Source organism: Aquarana catesbeiana, linkage group LG02 (assembly GCF_042186555.1).
Source record: "Aquarana catesbeiana isolate 2022-GZ linkage group LG02, ASM4218655v1, whole genome shotgun sequence".
Classification (NCBI taxonomy): domain Eukaryota; kingdom Metazoa; phylum Chordata; class Amphibia; order Anura; family Ranidae; genus Aquarana; species Aquarana catesbeiana.
In genome coordinates this window covers 697,106,382-697,128,172 of record NC_133325.1, presented here as the reverse complement: position 1 = coordinate 697,128,172, position 21,791 = coordinate 697,106,382, and the positions used below count along the sequence as shown (strand labels likewise).

General features: G+C 40.2%; 1 protein-coding gene across 3 annotated transcripts in view; it reads right to left on the bottom strand.

Moving 5' to 3' along the window:
* The window catches only part of ABR (ABR activator of RhoGEF and GTPase), a 637,383-nt gene that overhangs the window by 397,170 nt on the left and 218,422 nt on the right, over positions 1-21,791 (bottom strand). For all 3 annotated transcript variants that reach the window (XM_073616867.1, XM_073616868.1, XM_073616869.1), the window contains one exon: positions 20,604-20,788. In XM_073616867.1, the coding sequence (XP_073472968.1) occupies positions 20,604-20,788 (185 nt within the window). The remainder of the gene's footprint in view (positions 1-20,603; positions 20,789-21,791) is intronic.

Sequence of the window (21,791 nt, the reverse complement as noted above, 5' to 3'; positions counted from 1 at the left end):
GAGTTATGGACTCCAGAGAGAGAGAAAATTATGCACAAATTAGTAAGACCTCATCTGGAATATGCAGTTCCGTTTTAGGCACCAGTTCTCAAAAAGGATATCGGGGAACTGGAGAAAGAGCAGAGAAGAGCAACCAAACTGATAAGAGGCATGGAGGAGCTCAGCTATGAGGAAAGAATAGAGGAACTTAATTTATTCACTCTTGAGAAGAGAAGATTAAGGGGCGATATGATCACCATGTATAAATATATAAGGGGTCCATATCGTGAACTTGGTGTTGAGTTATTCACTTATGGTCAACACTGAGGACAAGAGGGCACTCTTTACGTCTAGAGGAAACGAGATTTCATCTCCAAATATGGAATGGTTTCTTTACAATAAGAGCTGTGAAAATGTGGAATAGACTCCCTCCAGAGGTGGTTCTGGCCAGCTCAGTAGATTGCTTTAAGAAAGGCCTGGATTCTTTATTAAATGTACACAATATAACTGGGTACTGACATTTATAGGTAAAGTTGATCCAGGGAAAATCCGATTGCCTCTCTGGGATCAGGAAGGAATTTTTTTTCCCAGCTGTAGCAAATTGGATCATGCTTTGCTGGGGTTTTTCGCCTTCCTATGGATCAACTGTGGGTATAGAATTGGGTATATGGGATTTTATTTTTATTTTTTTTATGGTTGAACTAGGTGGACTTGTGTCTTTTTTCAACCTGACTAACTATGTAACTAAGATGAGGTAATCTCTCTGCTCTCTCGTCCTGTCAGCACATGTGCATGCGGAAAGCATGATTGGCTGAGAGTACTGCCCCTCCCCAAGTCTGTGTTTTACTCTATGTAGAGGATTACAAGGGGCTGTGAAAAAACAATCACGCTCTTACACAAGCTGCATTTAAAAATAACTTTTTAATTACATTTGTAATGCATACACAGTTTAGCTCTAAGAATTAACTGCAAAATGAAAAGATCTAGAGGAATACGATGTCACTTTAAAGTAGAAATCCAAGAATAGCACCCCTAAGGATAGCTGTCACTTGATGGTATACTGACACCACTTCACCTGGATGAATACATTGTACTACAATTCTTATGGTAATAAACACAGAGGAGCTGTAATTACACAGAACCTATGATTAGTGACCTGATTATACGGATACATTTCAAACAGATGGCATAAAGTTCTGCGAATCAATGATAAATCGGATGCTAAGCAACCAGTATTTCTGATCTATATACTCAGCCGTATCCTGCATAATATGGAGAAAACTGGCATGGAAATATTATATTGCGTTTTTAAAAGCAAAATTAGCTGTTCAAGTTCATCCGCCATGTCCTTACACCACTGCATGTAGTAATCACCCCATTAAACCACTGCAAACAATACAAAAACGTCACATTCATTTGCAACTTTAAAGCGAGGATAAAACAAATAGGCAACACAACCCTATTTAACAGGCTGCCTCCTACACAAATGTGTTATATTTAGTGCTGCAATAGATTGTGGTAGGTGGATCTAAGTACACCATTAGGACAAAAGCCGTTTCCTAGAGCAACTGGATCATTCCATTTGAAAAAGCAAATGAAACTTGACTGGCACCTATGGGAATTGGCTCTAGCTTTCACATATCATATGTGATGCATTGCTTTTAAAAAGTGGTTGTAAAGGCTGAAGGTATCTTTTACCTTGATGAATTGTATGTATTAAAGCAGAACTCCTGGGGGGGGGGGGGGGATCCCCTTGCAGTGTGGGGCTGTGCCCGCACTGCATGGGTTAACTGCTCGTTTTGCCTAGGGGTGAACACAGAGCTTATAGTCACCCGATCCTTCGATCCTCCAGGAAACAGCGATTCCCCCACATCTGGTAGTGGACTGTTCCTGCTGTCCTCACATCCAGAGTCAGTCTATTGGTGTGATGACATCATGAACACTCCGCCCCACAAGTCTGCTGGATCGCGGGGGGGCAAAAGCGGCAGAAACTGGTCTTGCACTGGAAGGATCAGCGGATTAGGCAAGTATATCTCTCTTCGAAGAAAATGAGCAGTTAAAGTGTTACTAAACCCACACAGTAAACAGTAAAAACAGTCTGTATATGCAGTAAAGCATGCTTGTTAAACTCACTGTGGAACCTAAGGGGTTAATCCTCTTCTTTCACTAAAGAAGAGGTCGGGATAAAACAGAGCCTTTGGAGTCAGGCTGCACATGCTCAATTTGGTGTGCATTGCTAGAGTTTTTTCTTTTTTCTCAGGAGAGTGCATATGATCAGCACAGGGCCGATCAGCACTGTCCAGAGGGTCAGGGGTCATGCATCCTCATAGGACAGTCAGAGCAGAATAAAAACTCCTCCAACAAGCTTTAACCAGACACTGATAGAAGTCACAAAACTGTTATATACTGCTGATGAGAAAAGGTATTTAGCCATTTATATTTACTAAAATAATTGCATTCCCATGTTCTGTGTACTGTGGGAGACCAGATACAGTGAATGCAGGGTCCTGGGTTTAGTAACACTTTAACCCATGCAGTGCGGGAACAGCCCCACTGCATGGGGGAAAAAAGTGTTTTCCCCACAGTTCTGTTTTAAGGTAAAAAAAACCTTCTGTGCCAGAAGATACCCACCTTATACTTGCCCAAGTCCAATCTCGATCCAGCAATGTGCACAAGAGCAGCGCCTCTCGCCGCTCTCTCTCTTCTCACTCGACAGATTGATAGCAGTGAAGCCACTGGCTCCCGCTGCTGTCAGTCTAATTCTGTGATGAGGAAGCAAGGGGCGGGGCTGAGCTGCCCGCTGTTCGTCAATATATGCAGATGTAGGCACGGGAGCAAGTCCGCACGAGTGTCCCCATAGAAAGCTGCATGCCATAGTTGAACTCACTGAAGGGGAAGATCCAGGAGCGCTGGCGGAGGATCCGAGAAGAGGAAGATCACGGTAAGTATGAGATGTTTATTATTTTAAGAAAGAAACAAAAAAACAAGGTTTACGATCACTGTAAAGCAGGGGTTCTCAACCCGTGGCCCGCGGAGAGCTCCAATGTGGCCTGTGACCTGAAACCAGGGAAGCGCATGCCCATGCTCTAGGATGGTGGGTCAGCAATCCCAGATCATGATCAATGGGTTGCCAACCCCCCATCCCAGATTATCAGAGTGCATAGAGCCGGCCCCAGCAGCGGAGGGAGCAAGGAGCTGTGGAGGGAGCATGGGCAGCATAAGCCAATACTTTCTCTGTAGCACCGGCTCCCCTGGGACCTTTCTAGCAACCTGGAGAGTGATGCCAGCAGAAGCTGGAAGAGAAACAGGTCAGTGTATTAAACATAATATACACTACACTTTTGCAATTGGCATATTAGCACTTATAAAAAGGGGCGATTAGGGCGCTTGCAGGAGTTTTGGTAAAGGTGCACCACACCCGCAAGATATAATAGAACTCTATGGCAAAGAGCAGCTAAGTTTTCATTTTTCAGACTAACGCTGGCCAAATACAAATTGAGTTTGTCATTTCCGGCAAACTTGGACAAAATTTGATTGATTCAAAGAGAAAGATATGTTTGTAGTATAAATCAGGAAAGCAGCAACGGTGTGACAAATAAAACCCCCACTATATATAAAATACAGTAAGGCCTCATGTACACTGCTGCTGGTAAACGGATGTTTAGGAGCAGCCCCTGAACTCTCCTCTGTTATCTTATCAGTACATGTACACAGGGTGGTTTACAGTCGTTTCCAGGCAGTTGAGGTTAGAAGCATTTTTTGGAAAGCAAAAAAAATTCATGCCATAAAGGTCCTTACTGAGTGATGATTTATTAGGGATGTGCTCCTGTATTGTCACCCCATTGCACATGCCCCTGTTGGGGACTACAAGTGGCCATGCTGACATGTGTAGCCATGGTCCACTGTTTCCATTATAATTGCAGGCTAAAGCACAAACCATTGATGTGGCACCGCATCCAAAAAAGATATGCGACAACAGAAAAAAAGGACTTTATAGGTTGCCCTACACAAAACCCTGAATAGGATATGAGCACTAGAATTCAATGTGTTAAAATGTACAAAGTTTATTCACGATGCATAAAAATCAGTATAAAACCTCATTACATCCATATAGGATGTCAATTCTAATCCCAAGTGGGGTAATAATAGCCCATGTGTAATCCATAAATCTCCAGCCCAAAATTGTAAACTGTACAATATAACATAACAAATAAACTGATTCTGTTGGGTCTGATAGTGGAGAATGGGTCTTGATCTCTATGTGTTTCGCCAAAACTGGCTTCCTCAGGAGAGCCTCCGTTATAAAAAGCGAATCACAATTACTTACAAAACTTCATAAAACTTATACCTCCAAAAGGTAACATTTCTAGAGTTTACTCTCAAAAACTATATCTAGTACTCACTCAAAGAGAAGAAATTATTAAAAAGGCTCAAGGATACTCAGTCCCAAACCGAGGGGTCCAGGCCGCCCCAGAGGATGGAAAATGGTACATCAGGGCTACACACAGCGGTTTCATTTATTCCGCGGTTATGTGTGACAACCTTTAAAGTCCTTCTTTTCTGTTATTGAGTGTGTTTCCATTATAAGGATGCCGGCCCACAGCAATGATGAGCAGCTGATGGTGGAGTGTGTACATATAGATAGGAAGTGGCTAAATGAGATCAGTAGTGCTGAGATGCAAAAGGATGGGAAATGGATAAAGGCAATTTTTTCTTAAATAAATCCTGTTAGCCTGCACTCACACCTGAGCAAATTCTGTATTCTAGTGAGCTGAAGTGTCCCTGGTGTTTTACAAGCACTTTACAGGCATTCTGCACATGTATCAAGCTTCAAGCATTGGCTTCCTAGGCTGGGCGAGGAGAGCAGTTCTAGAGGAGGAGAGAGTGCTGCATGTTTAGGCGCTCTCACTGAAATCAATGGAGCCATAAACCTCTATACACACTCAGAAATAGCAGGTCCTTTATTGAGCATAGGGAGTAGTAGAGCGTAGAGTAAATTATTATTATTTCAGTTACTTATATAGCGCTGTCAATTTACGCAGCACTTTACATATACATTGTACATTCACAACAGTCCCTACCCTCATGGAGCTTACAATCTAAGGTCCCTAACTCGCATTCATACATACTAGGGACAATTTAGACAGGATACAATTAACCAACCTGCATGTCTTTGGAGTGTGGGAGGAAACCGGAGTACCCGGAGGAAACCCACGCAGGCACAGGGAGAACATGCAAACTCCAGGCGACCCTTCTTACTGCTAGGCGAAAGTGCTAACCACTACACCACTGTGCCACCCCAATAAGTATACAAGTGTGAACTGGGACAATAATAAAGAATGGGATTCTGCACATTGATTCTGCACATTGAGCTCAGTCAAGCGTAGGAACACTATCTGAAAAAAATGTTCAAATATAAATGGTGGCTTAGGGCTTAGAGCTGCTTCAAGTTCACTATTCTTTCATTATACTCGAAACACAGCCACTCCTCACCATATTTCTAGCCCTGCAACTTGTCTCTTGTACATCTGGATACAGTTACCAGTATGCCAAGGTGCTCAGATAGAGCCCATATAATGGTAAATAAAATAAGTGATGTTTCAGAGCCTTGCAGAACTACAGTAAGTTGTCTCCTGTGTATGCACTCTTATACAGTCTGATGGAAAGCCCCTCAATAGGTTGAGCAATATCATATGTCTTTCAATAGAAGTTAATGGAGTCCAAACCTAAAGATAGTGGTCCTTTAACTCCTCGGACATACATATTCACTGTTCACTGCATTTCAACTGAACCGTACCCATATGAGGCATGAATGGATAGCAACAAGGTATGCATATCCATGTCTGCTGTTTATCAGGTTCATTCTGGTCAAAAGTGAAAAAGAAGCTCTGAGATTCATACAGATAGTATAAGCTACCTCCTCAATACCTCATTATTTCATCTTGGCAGTGATGTAATGTACACCAGTACACCCCACTTCATTTCAACAGTAAACTGGCTGAGAACCCCCAGTTGTGGTGCAACAGACGAATTCCCAACTACACCTATTACCCAATGCTTGTTATCGCCCACCGAAAATCTAAGGTAAAATGCAACAGCCACAAATCAATTCCAAACCTGCTTGATTACACTAAAAGCAGAGAGTAAGGAGGGTACATAGCAGACGTATTGGAATGTACGTTCCCAGTGACCCTGTGAGGTGATCTCTGCTTTCTGACTGCAGTGGAATTTAGAGAACCCTGAATAATTTTCTGATTTATCTCATTGACTGGTTTCACATGTTGCTTGGAAACACTCTTTAAGGCGAAACCATACTGCACATAATCCCAACTTTACAAAAACACTGGTCTAACTGATGCAAAAGTCCTAATTCCATATATAAAAAAGATCCAGGACTACACTGAAAATCTCAGGATTAATTTATCAAGTGGCTGGAGCATTGGCATCCACTGAGTGTTTTGTGTTATGAAAAAAGATCTCATGAATGAAGTGTCTCCTGGCCATGGGACTGTGGTCCTAAGTGAAGACTGGTAAGTATAGCAGAAAAAACATGGTTGCAGTATTATTATTCCTATTATTTGCCTATTTACCTGGTATAGCCTTGATCTTTGCAATGTGAATAGTGTCTGTGACCTCCAATCCAATGTAACCAACATTCTGTAAAACCAAAATGGTGGAAATATGGTGGAAACAAAAGCGGACTCTACCAACCTACACACATTTGATTTTAAGACAAATGCCACCAAAATGCTCATCCATGAATATCTAAGGGCCTAACCCAAATGTTTCACTCATTACCACTGTAATTTCTGCAAGGCATTTTCCTTAATATATACATAATCAGGCTAAATTCTTATCCATTAAATGTCTGTTATCCAGTACAATACCCTAAAGGCACATGGTCCTGTATGATCTCACCCCAGCACATTGTTAACACCTTTTGTATTTCAGTTTTGGCAGTGCAGAGTAATTCAGGTTATAGAAACCCAGAGACAGCTTGATTCAATATATCATCATTTGAGGGCACTTATAGTACGCAGAAAATCACTCCCACACACATCATATCCGAGTAATTTCTGACATACAGAATAACCAGTAAATGAGCAGGTTGATATTAAAAAGTAAGACATATACCACCAAAAGTGCAATTTTTTTCCCTAAAGACCACAAAATGTATACATTTTTAATCTGTACCTGTCCTATAAAACTAGGCTTCTCTTTTTTGCACATGCGGTAACTTGGCAACAACACTGAAGACACCATACGTGTAGAATTTCAGGAAGATTTCTCCATTCACATGTTTAGCATGGATGGAGGAATATCTTTGATATCTCTCTGAACAAGAGAAATCTGTGTTTGTATGGCTATCTTTAACCTCAGTAATAGCATACCCAATGGATCCAACCAGTTAAGTAGGTACCGGAATGTAAAGTATGCACCAGTCCATACATATCTCAGTAAATGCCTGAGAACAGAAAGGACACCAAGAAAGAGGAGTAAATATCAAAGAAGAACTTTTGCAGAGAATGCAGATTGGTTGGATTCAGGGGCGTTGCTAGGTCTACAAAAGATCTGGGGCTAGAGCCCCTAGCAGCGAAGTAAAGAAAGTCATACACTTGGGCGGGCATACAAATGTATATAATGTGTGTGTGTGTGTGTAACATTATATATTATCATTAAATCAAGGTACCCAACGCCCCCCCTCATTACATCAGGGTGCCCGGAAACCGCCCCTCCCCCCCTTACATCGGGGTCACCAGAGAGCTTGTCATGTTACCTTCCACAAGATGCAGATTGTTACATACAGAGAGGCTAGTGTATATAGAAGACAGGCTAGTGTATACAGAGAGGCTGGGGATATAGGGAGGAGAGTGGCTAGGTATACAAAGAGGCTGGGTATACAGAGAGGGGAGAGGCTGGGTATACAGAGAGGGGAGAGGCTGGGTATACAGAGAGGGGAGAGGCTGGGTATACAGAGAGGGGAGAGGCTGGGTATACAGAGAGGGGAGAGGCTGGGTATACAGAGAGGGGAGAGACTGGGTATACAGATAGGGGAGAGACTGGGTATACAGAGAGGGGAGAGGCTGGGTATACAGAGTTTCCCCCCTCCCCCTCGGTCTGCACTCACCTGCTCAGGAGCTCTGTGTGATAAAAAACCTCCCTACTCTATGATATGGGCGGAGCAAGGGAGGAGACTCACTCTCACACTGATCTCCCTTCTCTGGCTGTCAGTGAACCACCAAGGGCAAAGTACTCATTGAGAGTGCCGCAGCTGTACGGGAAGCGATGTGTCAGATGGCCCGGGACACTCTCGCTGTAGGGCCAGCCATGGATTCGGGGCTATGGGCCCCAGATTTGGGGCTCCAGCCTCAATAGCCACCACTTAACGACACCACTGGTTGGATTCCTGCTGAACTTTTATTTTTTTTCAATAGTCACCAGAACGGGAAGGAAGGAAAAACATCCCCACCGGAGACACAGACATTGATAAAAATCCAACAGAGCTTTTCCTCCTTCATAACTCCATTCAGGACAAAACAAAGGTTTGGCTGAGAAGAAAAAACTGTTGGGAGGAAGTTAATTTAATAAGTGTAATTTTGGTTTTTCCCCTAGTTATAGCACACCTAAAAAAAGCGAACAGATAAACACCTTAGGGGTGCAAAACTGAAGTACTGTTTAGATGAAATCTTGGCCCTGTTCCAAAATGACCTCTAGCTTGTATGGTTTCATAAAGGTGCACATAACTTGACAATTTAGTTGCTCTACAGGTCTTGTCAGTAAGACAAATACTGTATGTAAAGACAGTACAATGCACAAAAGTAGAACAAGATCTAAAACTGAGGAGTTGGCCTATTTGGTGAATAATTTAGACAATAATTTACTTCATCTAAGAATAGTTCTGTTGAGCTCAATTATATATATTTGTTCTAAGAATAGTTCTGTTGCGCTCAAATATATAGATATATATATATATCTATATATATAGACACACATATACAAAAAATAGGGTGAGTTACTTCCTCTTTTTCCGAGTTTTCTTAGAGCAGTGTCAAGCTGGGCTCCCAATGATGCACCAATATTCAGTAGAAAAAACGACAGGACACGGTCTCCAAAGCAATGATTTACTGATTTCTCTTCAAAACATGTAAACTGTAACAATGAATGTAAATTGCAACAATGCTACTGTACAGTTACGAGCATACCATGCTCTTCATCAGGCTTTGTGCAACAATCTACAAAAGATATCATACCTTTATACCAACACCGCAGGGTGTAACCACACAGGTGTGTCCCATATCCTCATTTCCAATCTAAATGAACCCTCAACGTGCTAAATATACTTCAATCTATACAAACTAATGCAAACATTGGACATAAAACACTTCTACTATTCATCTACTCCTTCACCACTTATCATAGAAGAAAATTACATATTCACACTATAACAAAATTCATCATATTATGGTAAAATGTTTTTTTCTCTACGGGCTGAGGATTAATTTAGATTGGAAAAGGAGCTATGGGACACACCTGTGAGGTTACAACCTGCGGTGTTGGTATAAAGGTATGATATCTTTTGTAGATTGCTTCACAACGCCTGATGAAGAGCATGGTATACTCATAACTGTACAGTAGAATTGTAGCAATTTACATGTTTTGAAGAGAAAGCATTGTTGTAATTTACATGCATTGTTACAATGTATATGTTTTGAAGAGAAATCAGGAAATCATTGCATTGGAGATCATGTCCCATCGTTTTTTCATATATATATATATATATATATATATATATATATATATATATATATATATATATATATATATATATATATATATATATATATATATATATATATATACACACACACACACACACACATACAGTGGGGAAAATTATTATTTGATCCCTTGCAGATTTTGTAAGTTTGCCAAATTACAAAGACATGGAGGGTCTTTCATTTTTATTATAGGTGTATTTTAAATGATAAAGACAGAATATAAACCAAAAATCCAGAAAGAAACACGATACAAATGTTATAAATTGAGTTGCAGTGAGTAAAATAAGTACTTGATCCCCAAGCTAAACATGACTTGGTACTTGGTGGAGAAACCCTTGTCGGCAAGCACAGGTGCAAGGCGTTTCTTGTAGGTGGTTACCAGGTTTGCACCCATCTCAGGAGGGATTTTGGTCCACTTTTCTTTACAGATCTTCTCTAAATCCGTAAGGTTTTTTTGGCTGTCGCTTGGCAACTCAAAGTTTCAGCTCCCTCCATTAATTTTCTATAGGATCTGGAGACTGGCTAGGCCACTTCATGACCTTAATGTGCTTCTTCTTGAGCCACTCCTTTGTTGCCTTGGTGGTATGTTATGGGTCATTATCATGCTGGAAGACCCACCTTCAGTGTTCTGGATGAGGGAAGAAGGTTCTCATCCAAGATCTTATGATACATGGCCTGTCCATTGGTCACTCAATGCCGCAAATCAGCCTGTACCTTTATCAGAGAAACTGGGACCCAAAGCATAATGTTTCCACCGCCGTGCTTGACTTTAGGGATGGTATTCTTAGGGTCACAGTCAGCATTTTTCTTCCTCCAAACACAGTGAGCCGAGTTAATGCCAAAGAGCTCAATTTTGGTCTCATCCAACCACAGCACTTACTTCCAATCCTTCTCTGAATCATTGAGATGTTAAATGGCAAACTTCAGACAGGCCTGTACATGTGCCTTCTTGAGGGGGTTCCTTGCGGGCTCTGCAGGATTTCAATCCATGGAGTATTGTGTTACCCAATAGTTTGTTTAGTGACTGTGGACCCAACTGACTTGAGATCATTCACAGGCTCCTCTCGTAGTTTTGGCAGATTTCTCCCTTTTTTATGATCCTTACCCCATGAGGCGAAATCTTGCATGGAGCGCCAAACCGGGGGTGATTGATAGTTATTTTGTATTTCCTCTATTTGCGAAAAAGCGCTCCAACAGCTGTCTCCTCACCAAGATTCTTGCTGATGGTCTTGTAGCCCATTCCAGCCTTGTGCAGATCTACAATCTTGTCCCTGACATCCTTTGACAGCTATTTGGTCTTGCCCATTATGGTAAGGTTTCAATGGAAGAAAGATTCTGTGGACAGGTGTCTTTTATAAACATAACGAGTTGTCGTTAGGAGCACCTTCTTAAATTGGCAGGACTAATCTGCGCACCACATGAGTACATACTGTAGCCAGTTTGTGTGAGCCAGAATTATTGTTGTTTGATAGGGGATCAAATACTTATTTTACTCAGTGAACTGCAAGTCAATTTCTAACATTTGTATTCTGTGTTTTTTTCTGGATTTGTGGTTGATATTCTCTATCATTTAAAAAAACATCATGATAAGAATTATAGACCATTCATTTCTATGTAAGTGGGCAAACTTACAAAATCTGTAAGGGATCAAATAATTATTTTCCCCACTGTATATGTGTGCCCTGTGCTCAACTTTTTTGAACTGGAGATATTGAAGGATTGAACACCTTTTTTATGTTCTTCCTGTGGATTCTTAGGAACTATATCTATCTATATCTATAGATATCTATCTATATAGATATAGATATAGATATCTATATATATAATATTTTATTTCTTTAGGGAAAAAAAGTATTGGCACTGTGGGTGTGTGTATATAGATAGATAGTGAGGGGGAAAAAGTATTTGATCCACTGCTGATTTTGTACGTTTGCCCACTGACAAAGAAATGACAAGTCTATAATGTTAATGGTATTTTTATTTCAACGCAGAGACAGAATACCAAAAAAAATCCAGAAAAACGCATTTCAAAAAAGTTATAAATTGATTTGCATTTTAATGAGTGAAATAAGAGTTTTACCCCTTCGCTAAACATGATGTAGTACTTGGTGGCAAAACCCTTGTTGGCAATCACAGAGGTCAGCGGTTTCTTGTAACTGGCAACCCGGTTTGCACACAGCCCATTCCAGCCTTGTGTAGGTCTACAATCTTGTCCCTGACATCCTTTGGTCTTGGCCATGGTGGAGAGATTGGAATCTGATTGATGATTGCTTCTGTGGACAGGTGTCTTCTATACAAGTAACAAGCTAAGATTAGGAGCACTCCTTTTAAGAGAGTGGTGTTCCTAATCTCAGCTTGTTACCTGTATAGAAGACACCAGTGAGCCAGAAATCTTGCTGATTGATAGGGGATCAAATACTTATTTCACTCATCAAAATGCAAATCAATTTATAACTTTTTTTGAAATGCGTTTTCCTGGATATTTTTGTTGTTCTTCTGTATCTCACTGTTAAAATAAACCTACCATTAAAATTATAGATTGATCCCCTGACTGCCTGGGGCACCTCCCCCCCCTTTTCTGCTCCCCTGGGCCCACGTCTGCATGAGATCCTCGAGGGATGAGCCTGGATGGTTGAAAATACTCTCCTACATACTTTTTCTCCTTTCTTTCTTCCTCTTTTACTAACCCCCCTTCCCCTTTTGTTTAAGAAAAACAATCTATGCATTTGCAGAAACAATGTCTTCCTCAGGGTATGTTTAATTGATGTCTGGGAGCTGCATACAGGTCTATAGGTACTACCACTGTGTTGGGCACACGCTCTCTTAGAGCCGAGCCTCAACCCTGGTCGATCAACCAACTAAGCCTAATGTCTGATATTTGCAGTATGCACTCACGCAACCTTCGGATGACTGCTGATGCTTTCTTATTTCCCACCCCTCACCCCTTCTGTGTTTGTCTTATCCCACTATCCCCCCTTGTTTTTGTGTTTTTTGAGCCTCGTATTTTTGCTTTGTAACTTTTAAACCTTAATAAAAATTGTCAATTAAAAAAAAATTATAGACTGATCATTTACTTTGTCAGTGGGCAAACGTACAAAATCAGCAGTGGATCAAATACTACTTTCTTCCCCTCACTATCTATATACACACACACACACACACACAGTGCCTTGAAAAAAGTATTCATCATACCCTTTGAAATTTTCCACATTTTGTCATGTTACAACCAAAAGCGTAAATGTATTTATAGGGATTTTATGCAGTAGACCAACACAAAGTGGCACATAATTGTGAAGTAGAAGGAAAATGGTAAATGGTTTTTAAAATTTTTTACACATAAATATCTGAAAAGTGTGGCGTGCATTTGTATTCAGCCCCCTTTACTCTAAAACCAAATCTAAAATCTAATGGAACTAATTGTCTTCAGAAGTCACCTATTTAGTAAATAAAGTCCACCAGGGTGTAATTCAGTTTGAGTATAAATACAGCTGTTCTGTGAAGCCCTCAGGTGGTTTGTTAGACAACCTTAAGGCTCGTACACACGAGCAGAAAATTGGACGAAAAATACAGCTTTCGACTCGATCGTACGATAATTGGATCGTTAGTACAGAGCTTTCAAGAGCCGATCGCGAAAGTTCATCCGATATTATTCGATCAGACAAGCACGAAAATTGTTTAGTCAGTACAGTACAAAATACAATACAAATACACTACAACACATGACATCAATTTCGATTTTTTTTTCTGTTGTACGAGAATTTTCGTGACTTTAGTAACCTATTCAATTTCTACTTGTGACAAGTAAGCGAAAAAAGTCAGATGATCTGTTGTCTGATTTTGGGATCGTGTGTACGGGGCATTAGTGAACAAATAACATCATGAAGGCCAAGGGACACACCAGACAGGTCAGGGATAAAGTTGTGGAGAAGTTTAAAGCAGGGTTAGGTTATAAAAAATATCCCAAGCTTTGAATATCTCAGGGAGCACTGTTCAATCCATCATCCGAAAATGGAGAGTATGGCACAACTGCAAACCTACCAAGACATGGCCGTCCACCTAAACGGACAGGCGGGGCTAGGAGAGCATTAATCAGATTAGCAACCAAGAGGCACATGGTAACTCTGGAGGAGCTGCCGAGATCCACAGCTCAGGTGGGAGAATCTGTCCACAGGACAACTATTAATTGTGCACTCCACAAATCTGGCCTTTACGGAAGAGTGGCAAGAAAGCCATTGTTGAAAGAAAGCCATGGGAAGTCCCGTTTGCAGTTTGTGAGAAGCCATGTGGGGGACACAGCAAACGTGGAAAAAGGTGCTCTAGTCAGATGAGACCAAAGTTGAACTTTTTAGCCTAAAATTAAAACGCTATGTGTAGCAGAACACTAACACTGTACATCATCCTGAACACACCATTCCCACCGTGAAACATGGTGGTGGCATCATCATGTTGTGGGATGCTTTTCTTCAGCAGAGACAGGGAAGCTGGTCAGATTTGATGGGAAGATTTATAGAGCCAAATACAGGACAATCTTAGAAGAAAACCTGTTAAGAGTCTGCAAAAGACTTGAGACTGGGGCAGAGGTTCACCTTCCAGCAGGACAACGACCCTAAACATACAGCCAGAGCTACAATGGAATGGTCTAGATCAAAACATAGTAATTTGTTAGAATGGCCAAGTCCAGACCTAAATTAAATTGAGAATGTGTAGCAAGACTTGAAAATTGCTGTTCACAAATGCTCTCCGTCCAATCTGACAGAGGTTGAGCGATTTTTCAAAGAATGGGCAAAAATGTTACTCTCTAGATGTGCTAAGGTAGTAGAGATATATCCAAAAAGACTTGCAGCTGTAATTGCAGCAAAAGGTGGTATTACAAAGTATTGACTCAGGGGGGCTGAATACAAATCCATGCCACACTTTTCACATATTTGTAAAAAATCTTGAAAACCATTTATCATTTTCCTTCCACTTCACAATTATGTGCCACTTTGTGATTGTCTACCACATAAAATCCCAATAAAATACATTTACGCTTTTGGTTGTAACATGACAAAATGTGGAAAATTGAAAGGGGTATGAAGACTTTTTCAAGGGTGTGTGTGTGTGTGTGTGTGTGTGTGTGTGTGTGTGTGTGTGTGTAAAAACTGCTGAGAGGTAAAGTGCAGGCATCCTGAAGCAGATTTTACTGCTTCCTGCTTTACCTGTCATTCCTGATAGTGCTGAAGCTTGTCTGCTACATTCTGGCCCGTGTTCGTTTATAATATTTAGCTGGGCAGCCTATCATAATAATACTGTGATGGGAATGTTGGGGAGGTAGAAGGTACAAAAGCAAGCTTCACCCTGGTAGAGTCAAAGCTTTGCCCGTAAAAATATTCAAAGCAGTATGTGATGGCATCTTCAACCCTCTCATCAGTTTTTGGTTTTCATAAAACAACAGAGGCTTTAACAAAAAAGGGTTGGTGTATAGCAAACCCTTAGAGAATTGTGTAGGTGACCTAGGTAGCAATCATGAAGGCATTTTGGGGCTAATGTTGGATACTACTCTAAAAAAATTACTTTGCTCCACTGGTTTTCTGCCAGCAATTTTCAATTAAAAGTGCTGATGATGAAATCAGAAATTCAAAAGTGTTGGGCATCAAGAATTCCAGAAGCGGTGTCAGGATAGTTCAATTCCTGCTCATCAAAGTTTAAGCTAGTTCAGCAGGGATCGGCCAAGCTTCGAACCATCAATGAGCAAGCTGAATGTACCCAAGTTGATGATGATGTGAAACAGCTGTCATACTTAAATAACCCACCATAAAACACAATATGAAGTAAAATTTTCCCTCATTTACTACAGCGCTATCATCATTCTAAAACCATATCACAGAATTCTAAATAATATACTTAGGCTTATGAAAAAACATGTGTAATACACAAAAACTACTGAAAAAATCCACATACCAAGAGCTGAGTGGTAATTAAGTGTCCATGTAACACACCCAGGAATAATAAAAAAAAAAAAATGTGAAAAGAGTGAAAATCAAAAGGATAAGAAAAGTGTCCAATATAATACAAAGTATAATGGCATTGTTCCTCCTAGATGATCCTTAAAGGACTGTTCACCCAGTGAGTCTTCATATAAAATCGACACTATACTATATGATAGTGAAGTACTACATGGAGAACCTTTTACTTCATATTGTGTTCAAAGGTAGAAATGCATAGTTGGGAATGGACCCCACTCCTGTCTGGGGAAATCCATCCCTTTCAGGGAATTTGAGGTTCAGTGAAAACTTTAAGCGTTTAACTTTAGAATTAGGCTGGGCAAAAACAGCAAACAATGCTTTCAAATTTTGAACACCGTGCTTGCTCTGTTTTTTTTTTTTTTTTGCTGTTCATGCAAGCTTAGATCAGTAATGGTGAACCTTGGCACCCCAGATGTTTTGGAACTACATTTCCCATGATGCTCATGTACAGAGTACATGAGCATCATGGGAAATGTAGTTAGAAATCATCTGGGGTGCCAACGTTTGCCATAACTGGCTTAGATAGTCCAAGGTATTCACTATAATATATCCTGCAGTTTTCCAACCTATTGCATAATCTTCCTGAGATCAAGTCAGAATCCTTCAGTCTGCTTTGAGGAAGAGAGAAGGATCTCAGGTGATGCATGTAATCCATTCATTTGTCAGGACAGTATTGTGGTAGATCCTGGCCCTTGTTGAAGTTGTGCAAGTATTAGTAGAAACTGTGTTTTCAGGGAGTGCCTGTCCATAATTAACCTTGCATTTCTGAGTTAGGTACTCTTTCTCCTGATTATTGTCCATCCTGTGAAATAAATCTACTCTGATGTTCTCTTTGGTTTTTGGATGCATTGCAGTGTACGTAAACCCTAAAAATGAACTTCTTTCTTTTGCTTCATTTTGGTTTGATAAAGGCCTAGATCACCTTTATGAAAAAAATCATAAATGCACGTATTTTTGCAGGAAAAAAAATGTGCATTTATTATCATTTTTTTTTCTATAATGAGCCTGCATGCAATTGCACCCACGATCAATAGATCATGGGTGCAAGGTAAGGCTCCTGCAGACAGGGTCTCAGATTGCCTGTCAATACCTCCTTACAAGCAAACCATTACAAAGCTGGAGGAAGTGTCAATGAACTATGATGGCAATGATCAATGGGGCAGAACTGGAGCATGTTACACATTACACCCCAAATATGGGTGTAACATGCTTCAAAAGGTGAACTTTATCCTTTAAATATACAATTGAAAGCATTTAAGTGCAAAAATAAAATTGTTTATCTTGTCAGAAATTCAGAGCTATCCCATGTCTTATGCATAATCCCTGTATTATGTCAAAGGCTATTAGCATAATTAGCATAAGAAAACTATGCAGAGCTGACACCACACAGTCTCCAAAAATGTTGTGTTGTCAGTCGACAATAGGAAATGAATAGCCAAGTTCATTTCTGGCACAGGTAGGAAAAAAGAACACAAGGGAGTTTGCATGTATTGCACAGATTTACTGGATAGGTTGTTTTTTTTTCTTTTGTCTTGACATATACTTTAGAGGACAAAATACTGCTTTCTGCCCAGGAAAATAATCACTGCAGTTGCTAAAGTAGTAGCAGAGTCCTCTTGTTTATTCCCTGCCAAGTTAGTGCCACAGCAGTCATTATTAAAGGGGTTCTGATATGCAGGCAATAATAGGAATGCTTTGACTAAATAAGCCTACTAAACAGCATTTTAGACAATATTTTAACGGTTTGCATCAGAGGTCAAATTTATGAGTATCCCGTTAGTTCTAGAAACTCCCTATCACACTGTACAATAGTCTCTACCAACTGAAGACATACAAATATGGGTACAGAGTATTTGAATCTCTTTGATATAGGGATTTGGCATTATGAGGGTCTATAATGAAACCCAAGGAGACCATAGGTTCCTAAAATAAAATAAAAAGGCAACTACAAAACAGAATCATAAGACCCATTAAACTGTTTTACAAAGTGCAATAATGAGTATAGATTTTTTTCCCAATTAACAAAGCATCTAATACCACCTGAGGACTTGGCATTACAAAATTATTTTCTTAGCATGGAAATCCTCCTCTGTAGCTTTGACTAGGATAAAAGCGCTCTTCTTAGAGGAAGAAATAAAACTTAGCCTGTATAGCTTGTCTGCTGGTGATGAAAACGGACACTATTCTAGTTACATTGTTCATGGTTCTAGGTGAGGCATCAGAAATGATGTCCACTAACCCTGATAGCCAGATGTGAGTTATAAGCGGAGGTACACGAATATTAGGAACTCTAGCTAGAATGTTAAGAAATTTTGTGTTACATTATAGCCACCAGTTCTCGTGTTTCACACAGTACAGATTTCGTCATGCCGTCAAGCCCCTCCCCAAAAGGTGAGAGCACACCCGGTGAAGGGTTTGAACACAACACAGCACAAAGCACGTTTGACACTGAGCAATAGAGTGTGGCCAGAAGAGCACATAGCATCAGTGTGGACTGTACAAATATTATCACTATTTATAGTGATATCAAGCACATTATTTTATTTCTCAGTTTATGTTGAAATATCAGCAGCACTCCAAATTTAGAATTGTATTTTTTAAATAATAATCTCAAAATTTAGCATCAGCAACATTTAGGCTATTACTGGTAATGTAATTGTGTGCCTGGAGATCTGCTTTAAAGGGTAATTCCAGCTTTACATTAAAGATGAATGCCCAACACCCTCTCCACTCCTCCAGTTAGTGCAGCACTTATCTACTGTGCTAATAATCTTCTGCCACCTATGTCTAGTGGTGTACCGATCTGTAAAATTTTCAGACTGTACACAGCCTTGGATGGTGTTGGCAGCCTAATAGCAGAAAATAAGCTACCAGTCATTGGTCAGCATGGTCACATGACTACTCTGACCAACGAGAGCTTCTTTTTTGCTGCAACAAGCAGAGACTCTCAATGCTCAGTGCAGTCAGTGCATCAATGACTGCTAGCTATTGCCAGGATCATGCTCTTACAAGGCCATCGGGTCTGGGTACAGAGTTTAAAAGTGTACCAATTCGTACACCAGAAGACCTGGGCAGCAGAAGATTATTGGCACAGCAGATAAATGCAGAGACCTGAGGAGCAGAGTGAGGGTTTAGAATTGATCTTTAATTCTTTTTGGTGTAAAGATGGAATTTTTCTTTAAGCTCTTTTGACCATGAGATGTTTAAGATGTTTAAAGTGCTCCCAAGTCTTCAATAGGTACAAGCAATTTCTTTAGAGATGCTGTAGTATGTGAAAGCTCTATGCCAACACATAGAACCTTCGAAATCAAAGAAACTGCTTCTCGTACAAGATTTTTGACATCAACAAACAAGGTAATTTTCATTACTTCTATAATTAACTCCCTTTATATTTTCAAGCACATAACTGACTATCTAGGCCTTTATATGTTCGGTATTCATCAGATAGGGTAACTGTCTTTACTTCAACTTTCATAGCTGCCTGTATAGCCTTGAGTATTTTTATCAGCTCATTAGCCAGAAAAAAAAAAAAATTATTTTCTGACTGTCAGTTATTCTCAGCCTCATCAAGTTATTCATCGTCATCCCACTGCACACCCCCCTCCTCTGAATCAGAAGGATCTACTGTAGAGTTCTGGGACTTTTCAGGAGGCTTAGAAGTCTCAGCTGCCACCCAGGCTTAAAAATGTTGTGAATTTCATTTCACTGCATCATTAATGGAGGCTCTTATTCAGGTATCATATCTGATCATATTAGACAGACAAGTTTCTTAAGAGAGATGAAAATCTGATAACTTAACATACCAAAACTTCATAATGTTTATGTTAAATCATTTATTATGGCTAAATTCAAACTCTTGCCAGTCTATCTATTGCTTCAAAAAAGAAGGTTAAGAGATTAAAAAAAAAAACTGAATTTACTAAGTGTAGAGATAAAGACTATACTGTCTCCTAGCAAAAATCAGTGGGCCATGTAAACTTAAAAGCACATTAAACTAAAAGAAAAAAAAGTTTTGCCCACTTGCCAACTCAAGATCAAAGCCATATCAATCATCTCTCTCATGAGGGGGTTTTAGAGACATTAATAAAAGACACCCAGAACACAGCTACATAGCAGGGAGAACAGACACAAGAATGAACTGCACTAATATATGCCCCTGCCCCAACAGGCCTCAGAATGCTTGCACCTCATGTTGAAGCCAGAAGACCAACATCAGCCATTCTTGCTTCTGGTCTCTAAAGTGAATGGGGCCTCAAAATACCCAAAACCCCCTATCATTCCATTCCCCCATCACATTCCTAAAGGGATGGAAAAACTGAGTATGAAACGTTCGGTCAGGTATTTAACACATTCTATCCAGGAGGGTGATTTTTCTCCTAAGTTTACAGTCATGGACTGCTGGAGACAACTTGAAAAAGCTACTAATGAGCAAAAATGTTGCTTTGCAAAACACTTTCTTTGATGGTCAAGGGTTAAATAAACCTCATGCTGTACACTATGTCTGAAACTACACATTTACTGCTAGCTTACCATCTTACATACCTCACTGATTTAACCAGTCTCAGCAGCGACAGAACTGAAATCCTACAGTATAAAACATCAAATAACATTTGTGTGGGATAATGCAATCAACTGCAGTATAGGGTAGTAGTTATAAGGTTCCACACCACCTATCGGTAATGTAAACAAACCAAAAAGTCTGCACAGTTAAAGCTTTCAAGCCTCAATGTTAAAGAAATATGACACTATTGGTACAAAACAGCTTTTGGTATAAGAACAGCATAAATGCAAGACAACATGGTTAATGGAGAATGCAATAAACAATTGGAACACTTCTTACCTCTGGAAGTAATCCCTCAGTTGGAGTGGGTGAGACCCCATCGACACTGTCTTGACTCCTGGCACTGAGCTGTGGAGACATGGTGGGAGATTCATCGATGTAGGGCATGGTCTCCGAGCCCTCGCGGGAGCTCTTTTGCTCCTCATTTCCCTCAGCATCGTAATGGTCAGTGCCGTAGTTGAAATCTGTTACAAGGAACAAAAAAGGCCGTTGAGTGCCTTCAATAAGGGCAGCCAAAGAGGAAGCATACGGCCTGTGCCTAGGGGTCATACTGGCATCTGAGCTTCTTCACAGGGAAAGTGGTCGGAGAAGGAGGTACGAGATTTGAGCGTCCAAAAAGGTCAGGAGAATGTGCACAGAAAGCAAAGGAACACACGATAACACAATAACTAAAAAGGAAAATACACCACTTAAGGCTAGTAAAAAGTAATGAAGTAATAACAAGTAAAGCTAAAACAAACCAGAAGAACAGGAACAGAAATCAGAGTGCAAATAACAACCCAAGAGAAAGAGGAATGTTCTGAAAAAAAAAAAAGAAGACGAGGCAAATAAAATCAAAAGAATGGAATTCTATGAAGAAGAAAGGAAAAACTGAGGGAGGTAGAACACATAGGGAAGACGGCAAGCCTTAGAAGCTGTTGAAGAAGCCAGGAGAGCCAGTCCTGCAGTTAAATAAAGATTACAGAGGTCAATTGGCCACCTCTGAAACACACTACGACTAAAGGATTAGGGAAAGCCTGCGAGCTTGCGAAAACTGGAAAATCTGTGGCTGTCCACAGATGACAGCATCAGAGCTATTCCGGGCCCTGCTCGTTGCCTCCTTCTCTGAGTCAGAGAGACTGAAGGGGGGTGTGGGGCTCACTGTTTCCATTTAAATGCTCAAATTATTGTACAAATATCATTTTAAAACGGCAAATGTAAAAAAAAAAAAAAAAAACAACACCTGTAGAAGCACATTTTTTTCTTTTCTTTTTTTTTTTTTGCTTTTCAATTTTCTTTCCTTTTTTTTTTTAATTTTCTCAAGAAAAACATCTTATATCTATATGTTTATGACTTAACTCTAAATCATAGGCCTTAAGCCCCTGAAAATGTGGTCACCATGGCAACCTTCAATGCAAGATTTTTAGCAAATGTGCAGAGCAAATGTGCAGACACTTTTAGTCTTAATCGGGTCCTGTTGAGGGGAGT